General features: G+C 27.2%; 1 protein-coding gene across 2 annotated transcripts in view; it reads left to right on the forward strand.

The window, feature by feature from the left end:
• Positions 1-21,620, forward strand: part of Ptp69D (Protein tyrosine phosphatase 69D) — a 442,542-nt gene that overhangs the window by 334,854 nt on the left and 86,068 nt on the right. For both annotated transcript variants that reach the window (XM_067274239.1, XM_067274240.1), the window contains exon 7: positions 8,110-8,342. In XM_067274239.1, coding sequence (XP_067130340.1) covers positions 8,110-8,342 — 233 coding nt within the window. The remainder of the gene's footprint in view (positions 1-8,109; positions 8,343-21,620) is intronic.

Here is a 21,620-nt window from a genome sequence, read left to right on the forward strand (position 1 = left end):
AATTAAATATAGGATTTTCTTCAGGGTAATAAGTGTAACGGTAAATTTATTTGTGACATTACTCTATGTTTAATCTATCTATTTCTGTTAAAGAATGGTTCCTAAGGGTTTAGTTCTTTCAAAATTATTTATTCTTTTAAAATCTCTTCTATCCAAAAGAATGATTTATAGCAAAAGGATGAATTTTTTTCCTTTAAGAATTGCTTTTTTTTTTTTTTTTTAAATCTAGAATCTCTTTCTCGCTTTCATTATAAAGTGCATAAAAATGCACAAATGTGCTCTTTTACTAAAACTGCAATATTTTTTAACGTTCTATGCGTTCTTAAGAAAGTCTTTTCTTCTTCTTCTTTCATTTTTTTTTTATTCATTTATTCCATCTTTCAGCTGCGAGACAACGAAAACCCCCGTTTAAAATACATGCATCTAGGGCAGTTCAGTTTAAAACTTACTCTTTTATTTATGTTCTAAATTAAACATCCAGCAGCATAATTGTCATCTCTTGTAACAAAAATAAACTCTTAGTAGCGATATCTTCAATTAGTCTAATAAATTAAACGTCTGAATACCCAAAATTTATTTATTGCAAACAACGACAAAAGATAAACAGATCAATAATTAACCAAACTCTCTACTTGAAAATTAAAAGTAACCCGTGTGATAATTAATTATATACTTTCTCTTTTATAAAATTCTTTGAAAAATTTAATTTTATTTTTATAAAATAATGTTATCTAAATTTTATTACAAATGAAATGGTGACGTCACGAAATTATAATTAATGCAAAAGGGAGGAAAGAAAAGAGGGTGTGAAGATTACTGTTGGAGCAAAGAGAGGGGAAGAAGAGTGTGACAATTATTAGTTGCTTTAATATGTCACAGGAGCTTACAACATGAGAAAACATAAATTATTGATACTAAACTGGAATGTTACTGCTTGTATAATAATTTCTGAAAATGCTTTGTTCAGATTATTATGATTTATTTTGTTGATTTTCTTGTATGGTTGATTTAACAGTTTAGTGTTAAAGTGATGTCTATATTTTTACTGTTATAAATTGCCCTAAAGGATTTTATGTTAAAGTTGTTAAATGTTCTGAAATTAAATGATTGCCAATGAACATTTTCGCACATTAATTACTTTATTTTTTATTTGTAATTTAATCAAATTCTTCATTATAAATTAACCGGAATTTATCACTTTCTCAAATTTTTTCTTAAGATACTCTCCAAAACTAAATTTATATTATATAAATTATGACTGGCTTTTATAATTTTAAAGAATTTTTAGAAAACTTATTTCTATTATTAACAGATTATTATATATAGTAGTTATTTATATGTTTTAATATTATTATTGTAGTCACATCTTCCTATATTTTTTCATTTATAATTCTTTAGTTTTGTTACGAATTTTAACATGGATAATTATGATTATTTAATAAAAATTCTTTTTTAAAACCAGAATTTAATTAATTTTCGATTAAAAATTATTTTAATTTAAAAAATGTACAAATATTTACGAAATTTATTATATAAAAAAAAACTATTTGTTAACTCCTTTCTAACTACATTTCAAATTTCAGGTTATTTTACCAGCATGTTGATTATTAAATTCATAAGATTTATGTGTTTAATATTTTAATTTTAGGACAATAAGATGCCCAATCTTAAAAACGTATTAATAAAGTATATATTTAAAGGCGTGAACTCAGAATTAATTAGGGCCTGTAAGAGGTACTAGAACTAGTCACAAATGTTGATCTCCCTCTCTCCGAAGGCAATAAGATTACACGAATAAAAATCAATAAAATAAATATAAATAAATTTATTTTTTTTAAAAAAACTTTAATTTATTACTTCGCATATCCTATTTTTCATATAAAAATTAAGTTTAGGGCCACTGTATGTGTAAGGCTCTGGCCAAATGATACTGCTTTGTTATCTTCTATCTGGGCCTGGAGTTAATTTATTATTAAATCTATCTTTTCCAGTTCAGTTCAGAATTGATCGTGTTAGATATTTCTTTAAGAATAAGTAGATGATCATTTTCTGTATATTTAACAAAATTTTTCTTCATTCAAAACTTTATAAATAGATACAATATAATTTTAAAAAGGAGACTTTTTTGTCATTATGCCAACATATTCTATGGTTTTATTAAGGATAATAAACCGGAATAAATGCATTTTTTTTTATTCATTCCATTATAAATTTCTACTTTCAAATATTATTTTAAATTTAATTTTGAAATTTAAAAAAATGTTATTTTTAGATGTTTATTGTACGTGAAACGTTAGCATATTTTATGTATAAGGTTAATGTACGAAGATTGTAGGCAGGGAAATGATTAAAATGTGTTCATTTCTGAAGATAAATTTATTTAATTGTAATTTTTATACACTTATAATATATTTGTAAGCTTATCTTAAATTTTAGTTACATTTTATTTCATTTACGATAAAAAAAATTATTGATATTTTCATAAATTCAATGTTAATATTTTTGATTTTGAATGATGTAAATTTTTATCTACTTCTTTAGTCGATTATAGGGACTCCTCACCTCTCACCAAAGTTACATCCTTTTTATTACATTTTTTAAAAAAAATTTAACATATTTTACATGTTTTATCCATAGCGATTTGCATAGAATACTGGATTAAGGTTGTTAAGATGAAGGATTGATGTCAGAAAGTAGCTTTTATACGAGCCATTTTGGTTCATAAAGACATCGATTTTTAAATTTTTTTTTATTTTTTTACTTTTTCATCAACGTAAAACCTTCAGAATAAAGCTGTGAAAATATTTTAGCTTTTATATATAAAAATAGAGCCCGTAAAGAAAAAAATATTTCATTGCTTCAAATTTGTCTATAGATATTCTTTATATGAGCTTCTACTACTATATTCTCTTTAAGTATCGAAACACATCATAATTCCTCTTGGGAAGAGCCTGCAAATGAAACAGTAGAATTAGATTTATGAACGGTTAGTATATCCAAATCTCATTACAAGTAGGTAACATCAATTCCATCTGTTTTTATGTCCTACGGTAGATTTAACTCTTAATGCACTCGATTCACATTTATTTTCTTACAAAAAAAAAAAAAAAAAAAAAAAGAAATATATAAAATCAAAGTTGTAGCGTAATACTGAAATATTTTCCTCACCCTTTTTATGAATTATCACTGTTGTGATCATTTCTTTTTTATTCAAACATTTCGAAATTTTATAGTTTTACTTGAATTTAATAGGAAAATTTTTTATCTGGTTCAGCGATTTGAAATAACGTTATATATAAATATATACATGTAAAAATTTAAGCAATTTTTAAACCCAGGAAAAAAACTGTTAAAATTTTCTTCAAAACTAAATTCTTTATGAAAGTATGTTCGGCAGTAACTCCCTAAACACTATAGTTCAATACAATGTATAAAGACACCTTTGATTTTTTCACCTCTTTTTGCTCCAACGACCATCGTTCTGAAAGGAAGGTAATTGTGGCTTCCATGACTTGAACGTTGAAACTTCATAAATCACCCTCCATTGGGTTCATCCTGTCTTCAGTAAATGTAATGAAAGGAGGACAGACAGTTGGATGTCGCGGATGTTCCCTTTGACCCAACGAGAACCAAACGATGATTCTTATTGATCGCTAAGAACTCCTGCAGTTCACTAAGATGAACTGTGTACATTAGCTTGAATTTTTATGGGTAAATCTCTTCGGTTGAAGTTTCTCTCTTTTTTTAAAATTCTATTGAAACAAATTCTAAAAGATTTAATTTAAGTAAATTTATATTACAGATCTGTAATAAATTTTATACATCGAATTTGTCTGCCTCGAGTTTAAAGACTTGAGGAGAAAGGATTGTTCATTGTTAATGCCGGAAACATTTCTTATTACTTTTAATTCTTGCTTGTTATTGAAAACAATGAAAAAATAAGCAATTTCAGCATTGCTAATGGATTTTGCTCGGCTGTTTCTATCTTAAATTCTTGATTTGAAATGTGATAAATTCGTTCAAGACAATAAAGGATCACTAAAAAAGTATAGTTGAGTTAATCTGTAGAATGTTGCAATAAGCAAAGGGTTTATCGATAAAGATCTAAGAAAAACCTAGCTGATTTATAATCTGTAGCTTGTCTGTAAAAGATACAATCATAAAAATTACAAAGATAAAATGAATTTCTTGCTGAATGTAGTGAATTTGCTGAAATTGGCAATCTTCTTCAAGAAATCCCTCACCTAATAAATCAGTACGAAATAGTTGTACTAAGTGTAACAAAATCGATCGATAGTCTTTTAAAACATTACTGTTTTAAAATTTGATTACGTATCTTATTATTGATGTAATAGTTGGATAATAATGATAAAGCAGTTTCATTCAATACGCTCTTCCGTATAAATCGCATTATCTTCCATCTTGCTGCCTCTGCTCTTTCTATAATCTCTGTCACCACTTTTTTCTTTAATGTCTGAACTTTGAGATAGCTATAATCGTATCAAATATAGTTCTACATTTTTCATCGTACATTCCTGTCAAAATTTTTAGAGAATCCTTTTCTTTTCCTATAGTTTCGACTAATGTTTATTCTTTTACGAATAGGAGATATGTCTTCTTATGTTTTTCCAATAGCAAAGCGAATGATAAATGTAACAAAACTTACTTTTCGGAATTTTCTTGTTTAACAAACATCGATTTTATTCTAATTATATTTATAAAGTGTAAGTTTTTAGAAGTTTATTAAAGTAGAAATGGCTTTTAGATTTTTTAAACCCGTCATTTTATCTGTAGAATTTTTCGAAAATTCAGAAATAATTTGTGTTAAAAACTTGAGATTTTGCATTCACTTTGCTTATTTGTTAATTTGTTTGTCTGTTTAAATTTCTCTAATACTGTAAGAAATTATCAGTTTTGGTTATGCTAACCATTCAAAAAAATGATTGGCATACTAAAGTTTCATTTTTACTGTACAAATTTTTGTAATTATTTAATTATTTTGACGATTTTAGAAAGTTAATTTACATATACTGTATACTTTAATTATTCTGCAAATATGTTACTAATAAACTATTTTATTAACTGCAATTATAAAGACTGTGTTAAAAAAAAAACCTTCAGAAAATGTTTTTCACTAAATTGACAATCATTTTTCAACTTAATTATTATTTTTACATTATTTTATATCTTAGTTTTTGTATATAAAATGTTATTTTTAAATCATCTATTATTAGAGATTACAACTAGCTTTTTCTTTAATGATCATCAAGCTGTTTAATTTAAAATAAATCGGTTCACTAACCATGAAAATTTTATATAATGAAAAATTTCAGAACAATAAGAACATTTTTAGAATTTAACACAAATAGCAAAAAATAATTTCCTTTACATTAAGAAATAACAACACTTTATTATCATAAACTGGTGTTATTTCTTAGTTTAAAAGAAAATTTTTATGATCTTATATATTTTTAATTATAAATAGTTTATATAAAGAAAATAAAAGATTTTTAAGATGAGATGTAGGAGCTTTAGCTTCATATAGAAAAATTTGAAATTAGAATCTTTTTATATATTTTTTTATAAATAAATAAGAAGCTATATATATATATACACACTCCTCTGTCAAATATATATATATACTGTATATTTGAATATATTATTTGAAAATATTGATAAGAGTGCACATCAGTAGAAGTGCAGTTCATAATCTCAATGATAAATATTTATTATTAAAAGAAAGTGATAACTTTGGACTTATCCTTCAAAAAAATAAATCTTTATATATATCTTATACTTAGCTTCTACATACAAAATATGCATTGTGATATATACATTTTATACTTAAAATAAAGTGAAAAAAATCAATGCACATCTTTACAATGAAAATTTTTAAAATTAACTATTTTTTAATATAATTTCTCTATTTTTTAATTTTATATTAACATAATATTAATACAAATTGTAATACTGATTAAGAAAATTTAAAATATAATTTTTTATATATAATTTTTATTCACTTAATTGTCTTAATGATTATATTTAATGAATTATTTAATTTGTTGAGAAAAATGGAAAATATTCAAGATTCAATTTTGTAATAATGCTTACAAAATTAAATTTAGTAAATCAGCATTTTCATTCTTTCTAGCAACAGAATGAGAATGCTAATTTACACGTGAAGATATTTCAAGGTGCATTATCCACATACCAAGAGTTTCTTATGAAAGTTTTCTCCTTCAAAGTCTTTGCAAATATTACTCTTATAATATTTTCATTCTTAGTAAATACTTTTATAATCAGCAAAAGATATTCTTGCCTAAATTATATATATATGTTTTTTTTATAACATTTTTGTAAATTTTTTGCTTTAAATAATTCTAAACTGGCTATTTTTCTATTGCCTGTGTCAGGATATTAAAACTGGAATTTATCTTTGAATCTTCATTTATTAGGAATAAAATTTTAATATATTACTAATCATTTTCAATATATAAATAAGAGTCTTTATAATTATATCTTCATATACATGTACAACATAAAAATAAAATATAATATTGAGTAAAGATCTATTATAATCAAAATTATCAATATTAATGTGAAGTAAATTAAATAGCTTTATAATGCATTAAATTTTCATATTTTATTTATTATTTAAATCAATTTGTAATATAATTTATTATCTTTTTAATAAAATAAATAGAAAACAATTACATCATAATATATATAATGCACAAAATCAAATTAATGATAAAATACTTATTAAATTTAATAATTAATTAAAACAAATTTTAAAATATAAAATCTGTAATTTAAATTAATTGTAAATGAACAACAACATATATTAAAATTTATCTAGTAGACCAATAATGTATTCACTGTTGTTTATGATGAATAGTTATAACATATTAATGCATTGATTTATAATAAATATAATTTTAAAATAATTTGTTTCCATTTATATTATACAGATTTTATTATTTTATAAGATAAAAAGATTATTTCTTTCCCATATTTATACTACTTTCTAGAAGCTTCAATGATGATCTTAAATCATTCTCATGGTCATGTATTTTACAAAACCAATTACTATAACTTATACATATAGTTGCTGAATAATTGAGAGCTTGTATCTAGTCTTTATAAGATAATCTATGTTTATGTCAATGTTACATTTCATTTGATTCTAATATATCCAATAATAATTTAGTAATAAAGTAAATAGAATAGCATTATAGAAAATTGATTTATTTCATAAAAGTAAAATAATTTCTCAAATCTTATTTACTAGTTTAAAATCTTAATTAATAAGATACTTGTGATTTAAAAAAATAGAAAAAAAATATTTGCTTTATTTTATACTTTATTAAAGCATATATTTTTTCTATATTTCAGTGATTTATACCCAGATATTTTGTACATAAATTAAATAAAATTAATATTTTAATTTATTCTTTATAATGAAAAAATTTTTGAAAAGGAAGTAATACTTTTTTATTATAAAAAATAAATGTAGTGATGTTGTTATAATTATTATAAATGTTTTAAAATAATTATTTGCTTAATAATTTTGTAATGTTTGTTTATAAAATTAATATAACGTGGTTGAATTGAATTGCCAATAATATCATATAGCATTTTCAAATTGGTTTTAAAAGAACCTTTAAATTATATCTTAGTTAAATGAATTTTAGACCATTATATATGTATAAATATCTTCATTTGGTACTTTTTAATTAATACTTTAATTAATTCAAGATTTATTTCAGTAAAACTGAACAAAAGTAATATTCCTTTGAATCATTAATACTTTAAAACTAAACTGTGTTTAAACATTATTTTAATAAAATTAAAATAATTTTACATTATTTTAATACATTAATGGAAAAAACTGTATTTCATTAATGTATTAAAATAACATTAAATTTAATGAATTTTAGTGTTAGCTACTATGATATAGGCTCTATTCTTATAAATAATAGTTTTTATTTTGAATTAATTCATGTAAAGTCATAATCTAGTTTTTAAAATTATGTACTTAAAAATATTGCATTTAAAAATAAAAGCAAATGCTTTAAAGTTTTATTAAATTGTATTTGTTTCATTCAGTTCCTCCAAAGGTGTCTTGGGTACATGTGTTGGCTTCGACAAATGAAACTTTATTGTTTGGATGGCGAAGACCAACTCATGATAATGGTGCAAATATCATAAATTACGAAGTTAAGTTAACAAAAAGTGGACAAATTTTTACAAATGGAACATTGAATGTAACACAAATTGGAAGAAATAATCATATGTATGTATTTGTTAATTTGGAACCAGGAGAACCCTACAGTTTTCAGGTATGATAATTTTCAATGTTAAAAAATATTTTCTAAAGAACTTATTTTTTAACATATAAGCTTGTTTATTATTTCTATATTTTCCAGTTTAATATATTCAGCCTTGTGTTGATATAACTTTCTTTTCTATGATTTTGAATATAATTCCAGTAGTAATATTTGATGTTAGGATTAAACCAAGTTGAGGTGAAATATACTATTAAAAAAAACTGCATATTGAGGATTCATATTTCTTATTTCTCTTTGTTCTGCTTATTTTATTGTAGCATAAAGATATATATATTCCATTCTGACTGTATATTTATCACTTTTATTAGGTAGAAAAGTACAATAACAGCTTTTTCAGCTTTCCCCCTCCTTTACTCCATTTCTAGTCTTGAAAGAGTTATTTTTAAACTTTGCTTATATTGCCTATATTTTCCTTAAATATTTAAAAGTTTTTCAAAAACATTTCTAGATGAATGTTGATGCTGCTGAGATGATCCAGATGATGGATTTACTCTTACTTCTTATACAGAATGGAAAACAAAAGTTTTTGAACTTCAGAAAGAGTATTGAACCAAGCACAGACTTATACTCCTATATCCTACTTTAAATTTAGTACAACAAAATAGTTTAAAAAGTATACTTTAATAAATTTTTGTTCATTAGAATGAAGGATGTTATAAATAATTTTTATTATGGTACTATTAATATCATTTTAGGGATGTTTTTATTAATATTTAATAAATTTTAAATGTTTATATATTTATATTGTTCAAATAGTTTAACAATCAGTAGATTCCATCATAAATTTGTTTTTTTAATTTGCTATAAATGTATAAATTTACATGAGAATATTTCTAATAGATCACAATCTAATAGTTGAGGGAAGTTTTTTAAAAATCTTTTATTATAGATTAATTCTAAAAGCATTTTAAATATGTATTTAGATTTAAGAAATTAAAATGTTGGATTATGAATAAATTTATGAATATATTTATCATTTATAATTTATATAGATTATTTTTAGAAATGATTTAATTTAGTAATAATACAATATATTTTTTACATTAATTTAGTTTAATACTGCTTATAATTTATAATAATTTCAAAAATTATTTTGACTTTAACAGTAAATATTGAAGTATTTTATTCATTACGAATATTTGTAATGGACTTTTATATGTACAGTACATATATAAAACTAAATAAATTAAATTAATTTTAATCACTGTTAAAGAATTTTTTAGTAAATTACATGATCTATTAATGTCAATTAAATGACCATATAATTTTCTGAAAGATTTTTATTCGTTTTTAAATATGCATAAATATTACTGAATGAATTTGATTGATGCAAAGAAAAATGTTTTTGACTAAATAGAATTATTTTAGCACTTATAAAGTTTCATAATATTGTAAAAGTTTTTAATTTTTATAGATTTATTAATATTTTAATCAGTCTTTATTAATAATTTGTGTAGTAAAACTTTAACTAAATTTTGTTTACAATTTAAGAAAGTTAAAGTAATAAAATGCAATAAATTTATATAAAATTTTTATATATAACAAGCTTGTAACATAAATTTGATTTTAATGATAAGACATGAATCTTAATGCCATAAATCTATTTAATATTTACAAAGTGGAAAGATTTTAAAAAGAAAATACTCTTAGTTTTGATTTTTAAAACTTTGTTAAAATTTTAGATACCATCCCCATCATCATCAAATGTATGTAAATGTTATGAAAATCTTAATCAAGATAGCAATTAAATTAAAAGATTTTGATCAATTATAATTTTAATTCAGTTAAATATTATGATTATTATTTTTAGTTATACTTTTTAATAGTTTAAATAGTTTAGTTTAATAGGAATTTATAAAAACATGGATAAAATGATGAAGAAAAGAAATCATATCAATATACGAGTACGTCATGCAGCTATTATCTGTCAAATCTAGTATATATTCCGCAGCATAACTATAATGAGAGAGTTTGATGTAATAAAAGATACAAGCAAATCTTGTTAATCAACTTCTGTCTTTCAGTAGAAAATATGTATAACTATTATGATTTAATTCTTAATAAAATAGCCTTATTTAACTGAAGATTAACAAAAACAGTTCTGAGAGATCCAGATTCGAAATTTTCCAGATATTTTCGTGGAAAAATAGATATTGTATGCCCAAACTTTCACCAAACCTGCTATGATTCTAGCCGAATTCATAATATGAATCTTAATACTTTAATCCTTCTGAATCCCCAAAAGCCGGAAAGATTTTAAGAAGAAAATACTCTTATCTAGATATTTACAGTTAAGCGTATTATAAACAATGTATGATACCAATTTCGAAAAAAATAAACGTTTATTTCATGAATTTAGTACTTCTAAATCTTTCATAGAGTTTTAACCTAATAGTTTTCATTGAATTAAATAACCTTTTCAATTTTATATGAGTATAATCCAATTGAAGAAAGCAAAAAAGAATTATATATATATATAAATCTTCCGTAATTATCGCTAGAGTGAAAGTAATGCTGCGAGAGAAAGATTACGTTGGATAATATTTACGATTACAAATGTTTAAAAAAATATATTACTTTATCATCCGATTAATATAATGTTAAACGTTAAATAGAATTTTTAAGAAGTAAAGAAATTTAATTTTCTCTAAAAAATCTAAATATTTTTAGAAATTTGATTATTATATTTACATACGAATTCTAATTTAAATTACAAGGTAATATTTTTCTTAAGTAAAAAATTTACGGATTAATGAAAGAAACAATAGAGAAAAAATAAATATTAAATATTTACTTTTTGTTATATTCTTTAATAAGGATTTATACTTCAATTTTTCTCATTTTCTCTAGCGAATTGATATTTTTACTTTCATTTAATTTTATGTTTAACAGTTCAAATTTTGTATGTATATTTTTATTATATTAATGGCATATATTCAATCCCAAATAGAAGGGTCAGCATGGCTATTTGTTCCTTGTTCAGCACATTTCGGGACCTTAAAAAATTAATATTATATTTTTTTTTAAAAAAAAAAACGTTATGAAAATGAAAAAGTTGTTTTGATTTGGTTAATTTTATTCATACAGTTTTATGGTTTCGAAGAGGGTGTAGTGCCACATCTGTTACTCGCATGACTCATCCACGTTTCCCAGGTGCTGCATATATTATTGAAATAATATATGGAAAAATATGGAAAAAATATACTATTACAGATGTTAACTATTATAAATTTACGTAAAATTGCATGAATTTATTTAAATGATTTGTGTTTTATTATAAATACCGGTGATTATAATAATAGAGTCGTCAATTCTATATGATTTCCTCTATATTGATTTCTACATAATTTTCAATTTTTTAAAAAACTGAATTGAATTTAGTTTGGCATAAAAGAATAAGACAGAATTACAGAAAAAGATTTTAGTACATTTCATTAATTAATTAAATCATATATAAAATAAAACAAATTAAATTCTGCAGATATAATTCATCTAGAAACGAAGTTATAACATGCAATTCCATCAGAAGATAGTTTCTGAAGAAGAAAGTGGATAACAACGCAAAATAGCCATTATAGAATAAAATAAGTTATAGCTAGTAAAAGATTAATGATGAAACGTGTTCAAACTTGTTCATGTCACGATTCCTCAAGATAACATTTCTAGCATTCTGTATACAAATTGAGACGTTATAAAGTAAATATAAACAGGTTTAAATTAATAATTTCAAGTACTACATCACTTAAATAGCTTTATTCTGTATGGAGGATGGGTCATTTATATTTTTACTTTTATTGTAGAATTAAATTTATAAAATATAATTCCGCAATAAATCTAAATCCATGGCACAGCTATGTTCCACTCCATTTAGATCTATCAATTTTCGACTTTAATGACCAGCAATGGATTTTCTGTTCTACTAGATAGAATTTACAATTTTCAATATACTGTATCTTACTGTGGCTCAAATCATAAACAAGAATTATAAACAATTTTTATTATTGATAATTCGATCTTTTCATTTCTAGTTTAGCTGTCGTTGAATCATTGTTAAATGAATTTTTCTTTTGTATTAAAAAATTTAGTAAATTCAAAAATTTTAAGTATTCTTTTTTATTTAGAATATTAACATGTGCACAGTCGGTATATTTGATGTATGTAAACCACCATCACTATACACGACCAAATTTAAACACAAGCTTAAGAAAACTACAGTTTATGGCCTAACACTTTTAAAGTTATTAATAGCGAGGTTTGAGGCCGAAGTTTTAAACGCGAAAACGTGTACGTCGGACTTTCAGCACCGATTTCCTGTAAGCCTAGAAGTTTGACAATGGTGTTTCGAATGTCGAGCATGATTCCACTGACTTTCCAAACGCCATTGTGAAACTTCTAGGCTTACAGGAAAGCGGCGCTGAACGTCCGACGTACACGTTTTCGCGTTTAAAACTTCGGCCTCAACCTCGCTAATATTTTGTGAAGAGAGAAGGGTATATTATTTATTGTAGCTTTGAACTAACGAATATAAATTCGGTCCTATCAGTACATCATTAATAAATTTGATCAAAGTCATATTAGTACATGTTTGACATGTTACTGGTAGCGACGTTAAAGTCGGATCCCATATTCTATGGATCTATAGTTTCAAATGTATGAAAATTTGAAGTTTTTAAGAAACTAAAAACTTAGTTACTTAATTAAAAAATTCTCAGTATAAGAGAAACAAGAGTTTTATTGTATTTTATGTAATACTTTTTTTAACAACTATAAAATAGCAATAAAAAACTTATATAAATGAAACTGTGGTGTAAAAAATTTAAAGGATTAACATAGTGTTTTCCTATAGCATACGTAATGTTTTATATGTATTTAAAGGATATAAATTTAATTAAAATAAAACACAAAATGATATTTTTATTCGATAAAATGTTTGACAAAAAAAAAGAAAAAAAGTCTTTCTTGCAAATGGCGAGAAAATTAATTTGATTACGGTAACAATATCTCCATAAGAGAGAACAGATCGATATAGAATAAAATGTTACAACTTTGGCCACATTTTCCTAATTACATTAATAAATACAGACAACAATAAAGATGTTTATCAGATAAATAAAATGGCAACATACCAAAATTGAATATCAGACATCAAAGCTTCAGCCTATAATCTTAATTCCGCAAATCTAGGTGGATTTGTCAGAATATATATCCGATCTCTTGGCAACCTTAAACATATTTACATGAGTTGAATAATTGAGTACAATATTTAGTTTGTAACCGAACTTTTCTATGATAATTAAGTAAAGGATAAACTAATAAACAGAAATTTCTAAGAAAGTTTTTAATGTACCCGTACTTAAACAATTTCTCTCTTAAAGAATTGCCTCCTTTTTCTTCTATCTTAAAGAATGGCATTTTTTCTGTTATATTTTCCGAAAAAATTCATTAATGTTTATCAGATTAATGTTAAGAAAAGAAACTTCATAAATTAAAGTTTCAAACAGTAATTAATATATTTAATTGCTTTATTTCTTATTCTTCCACACGTTTAAATGAATATAGAGTGTTTGGTATTGGTACAGTCATAACCTCTCCCGAAGAAATTAATTTTTTTTTTTTTTTTTGAAAACTTTGTTGACTAAACAACAGTTATCGAGAGATGAAAAATATTAATTAGATAAACAAGGAATTTGATATTGATTGCAACTACGTTGTTTATTTGTTTAATATTATTATTTTAGTATTGAAAATTCATAAGATGAGATATAGAATTTGAATTTTTGTAACTGATAAAGTTTAATAAGAAAATAAATGGATATTTTATTAATTTAATAATAATTTATAATTAATAATAGAAAATCAAACATTACATAAATTATTCAAAGACATAGATTAAAGATAGTTATTTATTTTTATGTAAATTCTTTTGCTTTTATATTATAAATATTTTAAAATTCTATAATTAATATTGTATGATCTAAAAACAATTCATTTCTATACAATTTTTTCCTCGTTACATTTAAAAAATATAAAATTTAACGATACTCAATGAATTCTTTTATACAACTAAACTTGATTGTACATTGAATTATGGTGTTTGTATAAAAAAAAATTGATAACAATCTTGTCTTTGTGGTTATTTAATCTGAAAATTAACGTTTTGAAAGTTCATTGTTTAATTTTTCTTTTATGTTATTTTTTTAAACAAGATTGGAGAGATTATTGAAGAAAAGCAGTTTTAATACTCTAATTAAGTAATGAAAATTAGATTACTTTATCATTGACTACTAATGGACACATAATTACAATTTCAATTTTGATTGTTGTAATTATTGTTTTATATTCCATGATTTTTTCTATTAATTTAAAAATATAAATAAATAAAAATGATATTTTGAGGATTGAAGATAAATTGGCTTCATTTAAAATAGCCCAAGATGTAAAATAGTACAGAAAAAAAATTGCTAAAATGTTATTTTGAATTAAATTAAATATCGCTTGAATCTTATCATAAAACAAAATACAATATTTTATGAATATTCAAAAATTTAGATTTATTTACATTGCCCTGTGTGCAAATTAATTTCATTAAAATTAATTTGCACATAATTTTTTACTTAATTTATTTGGATATTATGAAGAAAATATAAGCATTTAATCAATAAATTGGCATTTTCTTTGAAATATTTAGTTGTTATTTTGATAAAATAATAATAAATCATAACCCACATAATATAAAATTTATTTGATAACACTTTGTGCTTCAAGATATATTAAAAAACTGTATTAAAATAAATTTTATTTGTGTTTTTGCAAACATTCTGTTGATGTTTCCTGCAATTAAGTGTACTTTATCACATATGTTTAAATTATACTTGTTTATTTAATTAATATTATTATCTTACTTATGTGAAAATTAGATTTAACGATCATATGTGGTTCTTAGTTTATCAAAAAGAAAATAAATTACTTAAAATTATACACAACAGATATCAAAATATTTAATTTTAGTTTGAAAAAACCTAGTATTTTTGTCTTTTATCTGAGCAGCTGATTATGGTCATATTTGAAAAGGTTACCATATGAATGATATGACGTTCAAAAGGAGGAACGTGCTCTCGTTTTTGGAGGACATGTCCTTGTTTTGGATAGTCTATGAAGGATATGTAAAGAACACAGCCAATAGATACATAAGTCCATTTTGATTTTAAAAAATATTCTGCTTTTCAGAATAATTTGGTTTCTATTCATAATTTTCCATTTGATAAGCCTATATTTGCGATGTAATGAATGCTATAAATTAAGATTAAATATTTTTTAAAAGCTTCTTAACGCTGGAATTTGAGATTAAATCATACATGCTGGCGAAAGGAAAAAGTCAAGACCAAATTAAAAAAAAAAAAAAAAAAAATTATAAACGAACTTTAAACTCGGAATAAAAATAGAATAATTCAAATTTTTCTTTGTTTTAATTGTTTTATTTAAATTTTAACGTAATTACATCCAACATACAATAATATATTATTGAATATATTTTATATGACCATGACTTTCCAATTGGAAAGTGTTCTGAAAATCATTTTTATAATGTATTCGAAGTACAGTAGAGCATCGATTATCCGACTCAATTGAGACTCGGGTTGATCGGATAACTGAAAAGTCGGATAACCGAAAAGTATGAAAAAATACATTATTAGTATAGTGTATTAGGCCTGGTTTAAATACTAGCCTCCCTTTCATGGTCGAGCCAGTGCTGCCAGCTAAAACATGCAAAAATTTAACAAAAATAATAAAGTAGCCAAGACATAACCAAATATTGTAGCGCCACATCACTAGCGGACAATTGAATTTGCCGACTAGAACGCAGTCGGTTAACCGATAAGTCGGTTAATCGGGGGTCGGACAATCGATGCTCTACTGTATTTCATGATATGCTTTTTGCTAGTTCACATTTATTTATAATATAACGTTTGATTATCTCGTGCACTTCTTTGTTTCGCAGTCTGATAAAAATGACCTTCAAGAACTGTGTAACATTCATGCGTCAATACAATAAATAATTTTTCATGAAATTTTTATTTTTCAACTTTTTTTCAAAGGTACTAAAATATTACTTTATAGCGATCTATTAAGCATTTATTGCATTTGTAATAATGAAAATGTCTATATCGTTACATCAATTTAATTTTCAGTAAGTAATTCTTAAAATTTTATTTGAATAATTTTTAAATGAGTTATTATTATTATTATGTTGGGTTAAGTGAGATATACTTGGTTAACACCGGTGGCTGTGTACTATGCCGGACCAAAGTCAAGGCATAGTAACCAAAACAGAAATTAAAGAAGTGTATCAGTCTGTGTGTCTGTATTCAGGAATTTTCTCACAATATGACATGTATTCAATATAGTGGCCTTCTGTAGTGTGATGTATATGTTTCTATTCAATTGTAATGTGCCCAGGCTTTTGTGTAGTGTGTGTGGTATGACACCTGTAGAGAAGAGAACAACATGTACAGTAAGCACCCTATCCATCCTCCACAGATGCCTTATTTCCTGGGCAAGTTCTGTGTACTTGCTAATTTTTTCAGTGCATGCGTTTTGTATATTGTGAGTGTTTGGAATGGATATGTCTATAATGTATGTGATTTTATTGTGTTTGTCAATGAGTGTGATGTCTGGTCTGTTGTGATAAATTGTTTTATCTGTGATTATGGCTCTGTCGTAGTAGATTTTGTGCGTGTTGTTTTCCAATACTGTCTGCGGAATGTATTTGTAGTATGGTTTATGGATGTCTACTAATTTGTGTTTCTTTGCAAGCTCTTGGTGTATTATATTTGCTACTTGATTATGTCTGTGTAAATAATCTGTCTGTGCCAAGAGCTTGCAACCAGAGGTGATGTGTTGTATAGTTTCTGGCATGATGTGACATTTTCTGCATGTGTCATTTGTGAGTGTTGCATCTTTGAGTATGTGTTTTCTGTAGTTTTTAGTATTTATGACCTGATCCTGTATGGCAATCATGAATCCTTCCGTCTCCCTAAAGAGGAATCCCGACGGCCGGATGGCCGAGCGGTAAAGGTGGCAGCCTACCGCTCTGGGGGACCCGGGATCGAATCCGAGCGGGTCGAATAATCCCCAGGAATTTTTCGGGGGGTGGTCCGTTCGGATATGTCGGGCCCCGTCCCTCACCACCCGGTCGCCCCATTGTGGGCCTGACCGAACCCATAATGGGCCTACTAAAAGAGGCCCTCTTAGTGCCCACAGGGCGGAAAGTGTTAAAAAAAAAAAAAAAAAGAGGCATCCCTGAGCTAACCAGCTGTTTCATCTGTTGATCTGTAATCATCCCTGAGCTGTTAATAATAATAATAATAATAATTATAATAATAATAATAATAATAATAACTCTCCCGTGGTCACCACCTGGTCGTGGTGGGAGAGCCCAGTAATTTTACTGATCCATAGGGCAATGCAGGCTGGAGCATAAGCTCCTGGTAGGGACACCCATGCCAGTAAGGTCTATGGGGAGAAATGAAGCTAAGAGTGACCACGCCCACATTCTGTGGAGATATTCATCATGGTAATAACTAGATCAAAGTGTGATACCGGCTCGGACGTCGCCCGGGTTAACAAGGTCCGCGTTCGTGGGTTAGGCAGAGGCTCACGTTCGAAAAATAGGCCACAGTCTCCCTTGGTTACCGGTGGCGAAAGCAGCACCGGCCCAAGCATGGCTACTGCAATGCCCTCAACAGATGTGAGGAACCAACCCAGCCTTGGTGTTTCTGTGGTAATGCATCCACAGACCACAAAGGCTGGAAAACCACGCCAACGGATGAAATGGACAGTAGAAATGAACGAGTTTATCATCCGTACTTATTACACCATCACAAAACTCGAAACAAACATGACAGCATACAGACAACAACTACACCATAGATTCACACAACAGTATCCTCATCTCACTGTCACCGAACAAAGGGTTGTTGATCAAAAAAGAACAATTATACACAACAACCTTATTCCACAAACAACACTTGAACTTATCAAACAACAGGTTGCTGATCAAATACATCAACAGACAGAAACATCTAACATTAATGAAGATCATGTAACCTGTCAGGATAATCCAGCAACAAGCATTGATAATAACACACATACAACAATTACCACTAATGATACTACAGACACTTCCTCATCCATCACTGATAACATAGACATGGATTTAGTTAATACGCTCTCACTTATATTTCAGGAAACACTCACTAAATATACAGGCACAGATCCCACACAAAGACCACGAATACCAAAAATCAACACGTCGAAGGAAGTAGGAAAAACACTAAATTATGTAAACACTCACTTACTACCACACTACATTCATTCAATTTCTACACTCGCAGACATTCATACATTAGTTTATGCTGGGGCAGTCACAGTAGTGACACACCATGGACTGAAAATACAATCACAGACAAATACACAGAAAACACAATTCTATCACAAGCTTGCCTGGCAGAGAAGAATAGAAACACAAATAAATGACATTAGACAGCAATTAGGCAGGCTGACACAATACACTAAAAACAACATAACACCCAAATTAAGGAAACAGCTCAAAAACATTTTTAAGAAAATAAAAACGCATACAAAACATGAACATCACAACACACACATTACAGAATACATTGATACACTAAAACAAAAACTTGCTGCCAAAGCACGTAGACTCAAACGATACAAAACATGTACACTACGAAAACAACAAAATAAATTATTTACAAACAATGAAAAACTCTTTTACAGACAAATTAATAACAAAGCAAACACTGATACACAGCACAGTGGCACACCAACAGAAGAAGAACTCACAACATATTGGTCTTCTCTTTGGTCCAGTGCTGTCACGCACAATGCTGAAGCAGGCTGGATTGAGGAGGAGAACAAAAACTTACACAACATACCAACTATGCCCTGTGTTGAAATAAGCATACATGATTTCCAATACACTGTTAACAGAACACACAACTGGAAGACACCCGGTGTAGACAACATTCACAATTTCTGGTACAAAAAGTTTACATCACTGCACCAGGAGCTAGCTAAACACCTAACACACATCATCAGCAATCCACAAGACATGCCAAATTTTCTTACTCAGGGCATCACCTACATGAAACCTAAAAACAACAATACCACAGACCCCACACAATACAGACCAATTACATGTCTCCCAACACTCTACAAATTATTGACATCCTGTATTGCAAACAAAATATACAAACATGTTGAAGAACACGACATTCTAACAGAACAACAAAAAGGTTGCCGTAGAAATCACAAGGGATGCAAAGAACAGTTACTCATAGATTCAGTCATTCTACGGCAAGCACACAAACAACACAGAAACATACACATGGCATATATAGACTACAGAAAAGCATTCGACAGTGTTCCACACAGTTGGCTGCTACATATTCTACACATGTACAAAATACATCCATCACTCATTACATTCTTCCAAAACACTATGCAGCACTGGAGAACAACACTACATCTCAGGGTTCATAACACTTCCATACAAACAAACCAAATCTTTATTAGGCGAGGAATTTTTCAAGGAGATTCCTTGAGTCCTCTCTGGTTCTGCCTAGCCTTGAATCCATTATCCAACATGTTAAACAACACACAATATGGCTACAATATCAGGCATGAAAAAACAACACAGTATACACTGTCACATCTCATGTACATGGATGACATAAAACTTTATGCATCCACACAAAAACAACTTCATCAACTCCTACAAATCACACATTCATACACCAAGGACATACAAATGGAATTTGGCCTAGATAAATGCAAAACAGTTCACATAGAAAAAGGAATCCTGAAGAAAGAAGATTTTGCGCTTGGAAATGGAGACATAATTGAATCCATGGAAGAGGGCGAGTTCTACAAGTATTTAGGATTCCAACAGGCCAAACTAACAGAACATACACAAATAAAGCAAAGATTAATTAAAGAATACCAAAGTAGGTTAAATGCTATTCTCAGAACACAATTAAATGCAAAACACACAGTTAAAGCAATAAACACATATGTCATCCCAGTACTCACATATTCTTTTGGAGTTATACATTGGACTCACACTGATCTTGAGCAACTCCAAAGGAAAACAAGAACAACACTTACTAAGCATAAACAACATCATCCTAAATCCGCCACAGAAAGATTAATCCTTCCACGTAAAGATGGCGGGCGTGGCCTGATTGACATAGTTAACCTTCACTACAAACAAATACAGTCACTGCGAGAGTTTTTCTACAAAAAACAAGAAACATCACAATTACATAAAGCAGTAACTCTAGCAGACTCGAATAACACACCATTAAACTTACACTCTCATAATATGGACACAACACAACATATAAAAAGCATAGACACCATTAAGCAATCGTGGGCTCGAAAGGCACTCCATGGCAGGCATCCTTATGATCTGGCCCAGGATTTTGTTGACAAAACTGCATCAAACAGCTGGTTAGCTCGGGGATGCCTCTTTGGGGAGACAGAAGGATTCATGATTGCCATACAGGATCAGGTCATAAATACTAAAAACTACAGAAAACACATACTCAAAGATGCAACACTCATGAATGACATGTGCAGAAAATGTCACATCATGCCAGAAACTATACAACACATCACCTCTGGTTGCAAGCTCTTGGCACAGACAGATTATTTACACAGACATAATCAAGTAGCAAATATAATACACCAAGAGCTTGCAAAGAAACACAAATTAGTAGACATCCACGAACCATACTACAAATACATTCCACAGACAGTATTGGAAAACAACACGCACAAAATGTACTACGACAGAGCCATAATCACAGATAAAACAATTTACCACAACAGACCAGACATCACACTCATTGACAAACACAATAAAATCACATACATTATAGACATATCCATTCCAAACACTCACAATATACAAAACGCATGCACTGAAAAAATTAGCAAGTACACAGAACTCGCCCAGGAAATAAGGCATCTGTGGAGGATGGATAGGGTGCTTATTGTACCTGTTGTTCTCTCCTCTACAGGTGTCATACCACACACACTACACAAAAGCCTGGGCACATTAGAATTGAATAGGAACACATACATCACACTACAGAAGGCCACTATATTGAATACATGTCATATTGTGAGAAAATTCCTGAATACAGACACAGACACTGATACACTTCTTTAATTTCTGTTTTGGTT

Source organism: Centruroides vittatus, unplaced genomic scaffold (assembly GCF_030686945.1).
Source record: "Centruroides vittatus isolate TY-2023 unplaced genomic scaffold, ASM3068694v2 contig_545, whole genome shotgun sequence".
Lineage (NCBI taxonomy): Eukaryota > Metazoa > Arthropoda > Arachnida > Scorpiones > Buthidae > Centruroides > Centruroides vittatus.